Source organism: Podarcis erhardii, assembly GCF_964252035.2.
Source record: "Podarcis erhardii genome assembly, chromosome: 6".
Classification (NCBI taxonomy): domain Eukaryota; kingdom Metazoa; phylum Chordata; class Lepidosauria; order Squamata; family Lacertidae; genus Podarcis; species Podarcis erhardii.
Genome location: NC_138510.1, coordinates 67,273,895 through 67,285,904, shown reverse-complemented (window position 1 = coordinate 67,285,904; position 12,010 = coordinate 67,273,895). Strand labels below are relative to the sequence as shown.

The following is a 12,010-nucleotide window of genomic DNA, read 5'->3' as shown; positions in this document are numbered from 1 at the left end:
AAAGTGGAACACATGCTATGCAAGCAGAAGTCACAGGTTTGATCCCTGGTATGCCCAGGTAGGACTGTGAAGGATCCCCAGTATAACCAGATGAGCCACTTCTAGTCAGTGTTGACCTGACTCAACCTAGGACAACTCCTGTGTTCCAAATCTTTACTTCACCAGCTGATTCTCACCTACAAATGCCTCCCAACCATTTATCCCACAGCTGGACTCACTTCTGCCTTTGAAAGTCAGCTTGGAGGCAGGTATTAAAAACTGCCAGGCAGGGAGAGTGTTAAGAAGCTAATAACTTCTAGCCCCACCCTGAGTTTAGGCTACAAAAGCTAAACAATCTGTAGGGGGGGGAAATGCAAATTTCTAACCCAACTACAATATACATTACTTCATCATTATTTACATTAATTATTCAGTTCATGTTGAATAATTTTTATTGCCAAAAACTATCTGGACAATTGGCTGGTTATTTTTGTCTAACCGAAAGTACATACTAAATGTATTTTTAAAAAAATCAAAAGTACAATCAAGCCAATAGGTATGCAATGTAAAGTCCCACTAACTTAAGTGGGAAAGTAAAGCAGGTTGTAAATGTTAAATATGCTCCCATTGTATCTATGGAAATTCAGAGTGCTTAACTTTGGCTGGATCATGCATATTGCCTTTTTATCATATGGTACAAAGGGAAAGGAAGTGTGGGAAGGGCTTCAGATGTCTAAGTAACGCTGTTAAGTGTTTAAAAAGTGGAGTAATGTGATTGGATTACATTACTACATTCTTTATAATTGTTATTGTGGAGGTGGAAAACTGCATAATTTCTCAGTGGCTTGAGAGCGTTGAACTCTAGAAATCAAAGGCAATATAACACAGCATGTCTCACTGGAACTAAGAGGAAAGGAAGCTTGTTGAGAACTAATGTATAAAGCGCTTGCAAAATACACAGTTTAAAGCAGAGCCTCTTTGGTGTGCTTAATTTTCTATTGCCTCTGCTGTATCGTATATACTTACTAAGCTCTTTCCTCCTAAAGCAAGCTCTTTGATAGTCGTAAGTGAAGCAAGTGAGGCAAATATTAACATTGGGACAGTGAGGGGGAAATATGCAGCGCTTTGTAATTTCAGCTAAATTTCCTTCATTTTATATATATATGGATTCTGCAAGCTAAACATAAAAGTAAACATAAAATGTTGCACCGGGCCACTTAATGAAGTTATAGATATGCATAGCCATTCAGAGTATTTCTGGAATATTGTTTTCATATTGACTGAACAAAACAATTTTGGTCATGATTACATTTGGTTTCTCACCTGCTCTACCACAAGGCCAGGAATTACACAGCTATCCAAAGAGTCTGTGCTTTGATCAAGGCAACAGAAAAGAGATGGGCACAGGCATGTCAAGCTCCCAAGAGACTGTGATCTACTCCCAGAATAAAAAAACTGGCAGTGATCTACCCATTGTCATTGGAGGGAGGAGGAGCGTGCATGGGGTGGGTGGATTGCCCAGGGTTGTTGAGTTTTTTAGCTTTTACCCCGTAACTTTTTGTACACAATAAGGATCCTGTGGTCTACCAGGATCAGGATTAGTGAAAGCATCAGTAGACAATTCTTCTGTAAAGTGGAGGGGCAGAGGAAACTGATATTGTGGAGCTTCTGAAAAGAGGTTTGTGTCCCTTCCAGACATATAAATTGTAGCACTATTGTTGCTGTCTTTTAAAAAAATTTCCATGTGTTTCCACATAACCTTGCTATTATTCCATCACTATTCTGGAATATTGCAGTCATCAAACCATCTTTTTCTTCTATAGCCAATTTTTTTTTGTCAAAGATCTAAAATAGTTCTGCAATATTTTTATTGTGTTGAAGCTGTTTTATGCAATTTCCCACATTTTGTGTGGCCTTTGGAGTGTGTGGTTTGAGCAACTTCCATTTCACACTTTCCCACTTTCATCAACCTCTTCTGACAAGTTATGCATATCTCAGACTAAAGCAGTTAACTCAAGAAATTCTTGCCATCTAACACCACCCCCAAACATAATTCTGGAATAACAGGTGTTAAATACCCCAGCATCACAAACACACTAAATCCCTTTTTAAGGACTATCACTGCTCTGTGTCCATGCTCATAACTCTGACCACATACTAGTTCATGTGGACAGGAAACAAGGCAATCACATACCATGAAACAGTGACATACAAGTTTAACTCCATAAAACACTGAAACAAATAGCTACGGCACTGTAAATGGTTTGTGTGCAAGGGCTCTTGGTTTAGTGTAAATTTATATTGTAAATTATCACAAATATAATTGCTCCTTTTTCTTGTTGTGAAGTACCTACATAAGCCCTGAACCAAAAAGTGACTTGGTCAAAAGGGAACAGCCCTCAAATATATTCCAAGACATCTAAAGAAGGGAAATTCTGAGCCATCTGGAATTGGAGGCATAGCGTATCATAAGGGCACATAAACTGCCATGAACAGGGAATTCAGTGAGAGATGAAGTCATTGAAGATGGTGGACAGAAATGCTTGGCAGCAGGCATATAAAAGAGGGAAAGGGGAAAATCACAAAGAGAAACCACCTTGTAAAACTGCTGTCTCGTACATGCTGAATACATTGTGATTTTTACAGTATCTGGCAAGAATGACCATATTGTGGACAATGTAGGAAGAGAGTAATGACTGAAAACAAGGCAATCATTGTTCTTTAGCAAAACGAGTGTTTTTGTCACTGAAAAGTGGTTCTAGAAAAGCACAGTAGAAAGATTAAAATGAAATGGGAAAGAGATTAGGTAGTTACCAGTCTAGTGGTTTACAGGAAAAATGTTAACAACTCCAGTGGAACAACACTAAATGTTGCATCAGACTAAAGAGAGAGTGTTCTTTCCGAGTTATTAAAATGCAATCTCAGGACAGAGAGTGAAAGTTGTGGCACTGACATCTGAAGGCAGCCCTGTATCAGGAAGCTTTTACTTTTTTGTGTTTTGTTGTGTCCTTTGATATTCTGTTGTAAGCCAACCAGGGTGGCTAGGACAACCCAGTCAGATGCACAGGGTACAAGTAATTAATTATTATTACTTCTATTCCTACTACTACTACTACTAAAACTATTATCAGTTTAAGGACACATTCCAGCCAGGCAAAAGCACTCAAGCAGAATGGCTGGGAAAGAGAGAGTGGGTACACACTGTATATTCCCATGGTTTGGTCTGAAGGGTATAGTTTGAAAGCACATGAGGCCACCACATTGCCGATGCTAAACAGGCATGGCTCTGGTTGGTGTTTGGATGGCTGACTGCCTTGGGTTCTAGGAAGAAAGGTGGGATATAAATATAATAAAATAAATTTCAGGATATAGGTGAGAGTCCTGAAGTCCAGACAGAGAGGCCTGGCAGACTGTATTCCCTACCTCCATGGTTTCCTAGTCCTGTTTTAGACTGCTAGAATTTACATGTCATATATTTAATGCATATGAATTACCACAGAAAATCATGGGAACTATGGTTTACCCCTCACAAAGCACAATGCCCTGTACCCTTAACTAATTACAGTTCCCAAGATTCTTTGAGGTAAGTGATGTGCTTTAAATGTGCTATAAATGTATGGTGTGTACACAGTCGAATTTGTGTTGCCACTACAGGATGTGAAACCATTTCGCAATCTAGAAATCCATATCTGTTTTCTTATAGTTAATAAGCCCCAGTGCTTATTTTCACCATTTGATGACACACTTAACTTAGGTATACAATCGCATAGATAAACTTTGGTTTGAACTGTCCACTTACCGTACATAGAGATCTCATCAGCCGTTTTTGTGATTATAGTGGCTTGGAAAAGGGCACTAATGATAGCAAAAGTAATTCTAGTTGTTATGACGTAAGTGGATGGTTTACATTATTCTCGGTATAGGTGTATATACCGAGAATAGTCCGTCTCCATCAAATAGTGAATTTAAGCATTGCATGCTCAAGACCTTAACTGATCAGTTTAATAGAATATGGGAATGAAAATATCATTCATATTTATTAACCTTATAAATGCAAGACTGTATGTAGTTTCTGACTTTTAATTATGAGAAGCCTTGCTGGGTTCAACAAAGACAGCTAAACTGAAGTTGTACAGGGAGTAAATTAGCAAAGCCTGCAGGAAATTAAAACCTGTATGACAAGCTGACAGCCTAACAAGCAATTTAAATAACTGGATGAACACAGAGATGGAAACAGCATTTCAAAAGTATTAAGGAAAGAACCTGAATGCGTTTAAGTATTAATGGGAATACATCTCATTCCCTAAATGAATCTACATCATTCCATAAATGAATCTACATCAAGAACAGAAGATGTGGCTCAACTGCTTTCAATACTCTAGACAGTTCTCTGAATTGCCATTCTTTCTGTTTAAAAACAGCCATTACCATTGATGGCAATTTCATGTTTTGTAGAGTATTTTCATACATAGCACATGCTTTCAACACCTCTGGTGTTCCACGTGAGCATTCGCTAGCACTTTGTAAATAGCTAGAAGCTAACGTTTTGCCGCTTGAGAGTTATTTCATAGCTCCCGAGTTGCAGGTCACCTCACCGCAGAGCTGAGTCAGGAATTGAAATAGCCATTCTCCTCCTCCCCTTTCTGGATATCCAACGCTTATAAATTGCTTTTTCTTTACCAATCTAGCTGAGTCCAGAGATAATTAGTGTTTTATGCTAATTAGTGAAGAAAGCTTCAAAAGCTTCTATTCTTGCTTGCAACAACTGAATTTCTAAATACGCACAGCAAACAGAAGGAATAACCAATTTTCAATTTGTCCTTAGTGATAGACCTCCTTTGTTTTGCCGACAGAGAAATCCTATAATTGTATTATGCCGGAGTGGGGAGGGGAGATACACTACATAAGAATGCAAGAAAACCCTGCTGGATCAGGCCAATGGCCTATTTAGTCCAGCATCCTGTTCTCATCACAGCATACAAAGGGAAGAAAGGAGAGGCTACTGAACACACAGAGCTGCTTAGACAGGATGCCGGCAGAGAGCCCCCCTTGGGACAAGGGCTCAAGAGGAACCCAAGCAGGAAAAAACTATTGAAAAGTAGCGAAGGGGGAGGGGAGTTACTTCGTACAGATAAAGCTTTGCTTTGCCTTTATTTTTTACTTTATATCAACAATTTAAATAATAATTTATATTTGCTTAATTAAAATTATATATGCCTAATTATATTTGTCTCTGAACAGTGTACAGTAAACTTGATGCAATAAAATTCAGTTAAACTATAAAATCAGAATTCGGTTAAAATACTTGCTGGATAAAAGTCTTCATTTGGTGTCAGAATTCAACAGGGAGGGGGGCCTGTCTGACCTGTTCCACAAAATTGGGCCCACAGTATTGAACACGTGGCTTCTAGCTGACATGAGCTGTGCATCTGAGCCATGGGTGACTCCCTAAAGCCTCCATGATCAGGAAGGGATATAATGGATAAGGCAGTCCTTTAAGTATCCTAGACCCAAGTTGTTAAAGGATTAATACACAAACCATGAGCCTGGCCCAGTAGTATATGCACAGCCAGTGTAAGCTTGAGTTATGCTGAATTCAAGGAATGCTCAATATAATGTTATAAGTGATAAAAAGTAAAATCTTTGTAACTATCAGAATAAGAATAGAAAGATAAGGAAAGAGTTATTTTCCTCCCTGTTTAATAGCAATGGTAAATAGAATGTAAATAGAATGGTAAATAGAATGGTAAACAGAAGCAATCATATGTGCAGGATTTAAAGATCTCACAGTTTGATCAGAAAATGAATTTCTGCACCTTACCGAAGGACACAAATAATGAAAGCAATGAAAGAGAACTCTGAATAAATTTTGCTTGTATTGTCTTCCAAGGAATCGTATTTAAACTCATACTTTAACTACAAAAGAAGCAAACTGGTTTCACTCATGGCAATGACAGGCCTGCTTTGGATTAGAATAGATTCTGTTGACCTGCAGAAACGATCTCCTGAACAGCCAAAATATTTTGCAGTTGCTCCAGACTTTTGCAGCAGAATTGCCCATATCCATCTCCTACACGATAACGAAGTCAGCTCTGCATTCTATGCAATTTTTAGTAATTTAATAGGAACTGAGGTTCTATCAGTAGCAACTGGCACAGATCTGTAGGCGGCTGGGGGCAGTGGCAACAACAGGGGTGCATGGACAAAGCAGCAGAGCCAATCTGGAGTGCTCCCTCTGGTGCCTTTGTATGGTCAGAGTACAAAACTTCACTTAAGAAAATGGCATACTAGACCTTCAGATTAAGGGAAGATGAGTAATAAACTGAACGGGCAGTAAAAAGTTAAGAACTTTTAATGAAAAAAGGAGACCTGTGTTGAACCCTGTAAAGTTCATAGGAAAGGTCCAGTACCTGTAGAGAACAAGACAAAACAGGACTGCAAAGTTAGAGCACTAGCAGATGGGAGAAATAGGGGAGGCATTAATAAAAGAGGACGATCAAATCAATCCTTGGCTTCAGTGTTTGTATAAAGGCTCAAGAAAAGTTTGCAAGCTGAGACAAATTTCCCAGAGGACAAAAGAAATCTCAGTATGAAAGCAGAAACCTAGGAGGAGGTAGTGGATGAATTTTCAGAAGACTGTCATATAGCCATGGACTTATAAAGCTGCCATAAGGGCCACTGATCCATCTAGCTCAATACTGTCTATTTTGACAGGTGGTAAATCTTCAAGGTCTCGTGCAAGTATCAGCACAGCAATACCAACAGACTGTAGGACTGATAAAATACATCTCAGCTGAGCTAAAGGAAAGAGCACGGAAAAGCACTGGGAATATCCAAAAATAATTGCCTACATCAGACTCAAGTTATGTACTGGTGTCATCAGAGGTGAACAAGATGCTGTCATAGCATCAGCTGATCCTGTAAGTCCAGAGGTAACCAACGTGGTGCCCTCCAGGATGGCTACTCCTGCTGTAAAAATGAGAAGGGCTTTCCTTTGGTGTCATGAAAGCCAAAGGACTCTGAGCTTAATGTTGTGCATCCTAACCCTGTATAAACAGTTGAAAAGTCTACTTTTCTGGCTGTGGCAGAAGTGTTCTGAAATATGAGCCTGAACAGGACTAGGGAATGCTATCATTGGAACTTTCCAACAACCCAAGACCACATTATTTCCCACCCTTTTCTAAACCCAACGACACAGCATGTAGCATCTGAGTTTTCATATGAAATCTTCTTGGTGGAAACATTTTAGCCTTTCTTATGATCTTCACTGGAAATGGATGGGTGTTGCTTCTTACATAAGTCAATAAAAGCCAGCTCCATCCTACCAGCCATGAAGGCTGGCCTGCCCAACATGTGATGCCCTGAGACAAACGCAACCCATCACTAGTCATGATGGTGCCCTGTTCTGAGATAGGGCAAAACAAAGCAAGACAGGCAGACATGCTTGCATTTCCCTTGGTAACTGACAATCTCCACTGGCCTCTTTGAAAGTGTCAAACTTTCAGCATTCACTTGAGTCACTTTCTCTTCATCTGTTTTCTGTCACACATTTCATTTATTTTTACATGCACTTTTTAGTTTTTAAAAAAACCCTCAAAGAATTTTATAGCTTCCTTTATTCTAACAGTAAAGGTATATTTATTTATTGTTGCTTTTTAAAAAATAAATAGCATTCAGAGGGATCACTAATCAGAGCTAAAACCTGTTTAGTTTAAATGCTGAAGAAAGAAAAGAAAAAACCTCTGAAATTTAACTAAAGGAAAGGAGTTAGGCTAGATTTATCTGTAAAAGTTGAAGCAAGACTTCATGAGCAAAGTAGGTTTTTGTGACGTTACAAAGAAATCATAAAGTACATTTCTGTTCAATAGCATTAAAGGAATTACTAAAAGGCCTAATGCTCTCATCCTCCCAAAAAGAGCTCACAAAGAAATACTGGGGGGGGGGGGATGAGAGTCCTTGGGGAAATCTAATGCCATCTCCGTGGCTTTTACTTGGCAGACTGAAATGTGTAACTGCTGGAAATATATTCTTAGAAGTAATGCCTACCAAATGTATCTTGAAATTTAATGGTATTATTTGGGTTTTGCAAGTATAATTCTAGGAAGGAAAAATTGCTGTGGAAAAAAGGAGTAAAGTGTGTTTATTTAATTTTTTTATAGAGAGGCAGTCTTATCTTACAGCTTGTCATGGAAATACATAGCATGAACACTTTATGTAGTATGGTAGTCTCTCAAAATGTTTTGATCTACAATTCCCATCAGTCCCAGACAGCGTGGCTATGGCTGGGCCTGACTGGGAGATAGATGATATAGATCAGGCATAGGCAAACTCGGCCCTCCAGATGTTTTGGAACTACAATTCCCATCATCCTTGACTGCTGGTTCTGTTAGCTAGGGATCATGGGAGTTGTAGTCCCAAAACATCTGGGAGGCCGAGTTTGCCTATGCCTGATATAGATAGATGATAGATGATAGATAGATGATAGATGATAGATAGATAGATAGATAGATAGATAGATAGATAGATAGATAGATAGATAGATAGATAGATGGATGATAGATATAGACAAACAGACAGACAGACAGACAGACAGATATAGGTAAAGGTAAAGGGCTGACCATTAGGTTCAGTCGTGGCCGACTCTGGGGTTGCGGCTCTCATCTCGATTTATTGGCCGAGGGAGCCAGCGTACAGCTTCCGGGTCATGTGGCCAGCATGACTAAACTGCTTCTGGTGAACCAGAGCAGTGCACAGAAACGCTGCTTACCTTCACACTGGAGCTGTACCTATTTATCTATTTGCACTTTGACGTGCTTTCAAACTGCTAGGTTGGCAAGAGCAGGGATCGAGCCACGGGAGCTCACCCCGTCGCGGGGATTCGAACTGCCGACTTTCTGATCGACAAGTCCTAGGCTCTGTGGTTTAACCCACAGCACCACCCGCGTCCCTATTAGATAGATATAGATACTTGCAAAATCGATTGATTTACTTGCAGTATTTTATGTCACCCTTCATAAATAATCCAGAGCAGATTACAACAGTTAAGAATATGAATCAAACAATAGAACAAGCGATAAAATATCAAAAACAAAGTGAATACAATAAAATGCAGCAGAATCACAATAAATGAGACAATCCCTCAATGACTTGGTAACAATGACCAAAAAAATGCTGGGGTAAACAGGTTTTCAGAAGGTGCTGAAAATTCTGGAGATTTGGCTTTTGGGTGTGAGTGGCAGGCAGGAAGATGTTTCTGCAGATTAGGCACCACAGCAGAAAACCCTGTTGTGACAGATTTGGCAGGTGATGATGCTTAAGACAGGACTGGCATGCAGGGATAACTCCAAAAGCCCTTCCACAAGACAAGCTTGTGCCAACAGTGTCCCTGCAGTTCTTCCCCATCACAGAAGCCCCATTACACAAGTCATCCCCCACTGCACTATGTCAGAGCACAAATATTTCAGGACATACTTTTGCCCAGAAGATAGTTCTCCCTGCTTTAAATCCTTCTAAAACTGTCATGCAATCACCTTATTTTCAAATAATATTTCCCTGTGCTCAGTTTAGTTGCTTGCTGTACAATGCTAAAGTTTCTTTAAAAAATAATAATTAAGAACTGTTGAGCAATAACTAAATGGAAGTTACTTCTCTGCAAGCCAGACTCTTTTCACACACTAGATCAACATTATTCTTTCTTTCCTGTTTCCTTAAATTTCTCACACAAATATTCTAATTAAATGAGTCCTACATTATGGCTCCAGTTCCTCTCTTGCTTGAGATGCTTTAGCTGCCAAGTATGAAGTAGTAGCTTGTAAAGACCTGATGATTCTTTTTTTCTCAACCTTCTGGCTGTAGCTGATAATACCCTAATTGTTGCAGGAAACTATTGCAGTGGCAAGCAGATGTTACATTAGTTTGATAAGCTATATAACCCTTTCAAGTACAATGCCCAAAAAAAAGGAAGAAGTGAAAATGGACTGTTTTATACCCTGTTCATGAAAATTTAGGATCCAAGTTGTGGGCTTTTTGCCATACATTATTTTTCTAGAAATCCAATAGTCTTATGACTATGACATTCCCAAGCCTTACAGTTCATACCATTTGTTGATTGATATGTGCCAGTTCATATATGCAATTTAACCTACACAGGTGTAGTCAAACATACCTTTGATGTCCATGTGTAAATATCATATATATGTATGAGAGTTGGAAACCCAATGCCAATTGTGGGCTCCTAACATTTACACATACATAATAAAATTGGTGTTACACACAATCCCCTGGTATAGTCATAAATGTAAAGTGCCCTTAAGTGGACTTTTGTAAATGTTAAGATGGTGGCTTTGATGGAGCCTACAAGTGAAATTCATTGAGTATTCATACTTCCAAAATCTGCAGAAATATTTATCAGATGAACGGCTCTGACAAAGAGTCTTCACAAAGATTTTTAAGCAAGTCTGAAACTTACATAAAATTATTACTTCATCCATAGCCAACATAAGAAATCACCTTTTTAAAATCAATAGGAGTTACTCCATAATATTATATATGTTTACAATGAAAGGGGTAGGAAACTGTGGCCTTTTAGATTTTGGACACCAACTCCAATCAGGTCCAGCCAGTATGGCCAATGGCCAGAGATGACATAAATTTGAAGTCCATCAACATATGGGGAACATTGGGTATTCTTGGATGACAGAGTTAAACATGCTAACTATGCAATCCAGTGCAGAAGCAAGTGCTACTGAGTTCAATGAAACTTACCGAGGTAAGTGTGTGGGATCACAGCCCTAACTGTATACTTCATTGCAGTATACTTTTATATTGAAAAAAGGTACATAGATGTCACTTTACTTTGAAAGCAGAGTTCATCTCAGAAATGTTAGCAAGAGCTATCCGGGCCACTTTAGTATGCATCCTGAGTGACTCAACAGAAATGCTGTCCGTTTATACTAGTGAAGAACTGATGAATCACTAGCCCTGGCATAGCATTGAAAGTTTTCCCAAGTTTTCCCATTTTCCCAAGGGTTTTCAAATAAATGACATTGTTGCCTTGAAACAAGCCTAACCACTTTCTCCAACTCTGAGCAGAGAAACTAAACGTGAATTAATGGCAAAACTTTATAGTTCAGAGCCAACCAATGCAGAGTGCCACTCTACATGTTCCCAGAAGTTCCAAGATTATTTTCACCCAATAGCTATTTTAGAATGCAAAATAACCACAGATAGCTTCAGAAATATACTGATATATTTTCCCCAAAGGTGGGAAATCATTTCTAAAGACAAACTTCTAATAATATTTTATGAATATGCATATCTATACCTACAGAAAGAGCATCAGAATAGCTCTACACTATATGGAGCCTTATCAGTTATCTAGGATAGACAAAGAATTACAAAACCCAGACTACCTATATTTGGAATGGAAAGATACATACTTCTGTAAATGAATGAAAATCTTTAAAAAGTCTCCAAATGTAAGATAAAAGGCACATGTCTATGTGTCTTTTTTTTCTAGAGAGAAAGAAGCATTTTTAAAGGCTTATTTTTAAATATGTGTGGTGGTATTTAATCAACACAGACCTGAAATTAATAGACCTAACATTACTTTGGCTATAATGCTATGCATCTACTTACATGGAATTCAACAACAGTTACGATTTGTCTACCAAGCATATACATTGACTGAAGACTTACAGTCATGATCAGCCCCCTTTCCTGGAAATATTTGACCAATGGAACCGTGTTCTGCTTGAAATTTGTTAGGCGTCTCTGCGTAGCTTTGAGGTTATCGTCGGGTCTCCCCTGCTGCTCTGCACGCTTCATTAACCGCTCTTTCAGCCGCTGATTTGAACAGGACAAAAACACCACCAAATCTGGGGTGCAGATCTGTGGAGATAATATGCCAAATGAATTAAATATTAAAATGAGTAGACTGGTTCACATTAGCTTCTGGAGAGTCATTGTTTCATTTCTGTGAGGAAAGGACAAAAAGAACTGAGCATGTCTAAGAACTAGTTGTGAACCCTGA

General features: G+C 38.8%; 1 protein-coding gene across 1 annotated transcript in view; it reads right to left on the bottom strand.

The window, feature by feature from the left end:
* AK5 (adenylate kinase 5) overlaps window positions 1–12,010 on the bottom strand; it is an 88,674-nt gene that overhangs the window by 49,925 nt on the left and 26,739 nt on the right. Inside the window, exon 6 of the mRNA XM_081868351.1 lies at window positions 11,677–11,868. Within this exon, the coding sequence (XP_081724477.1) occupies window positions 11,677–11,868 (192 nt within the window). The remainder of the gene's footprint in view (window positions 1–11,676; window positions 11,869–12,010) is intronic.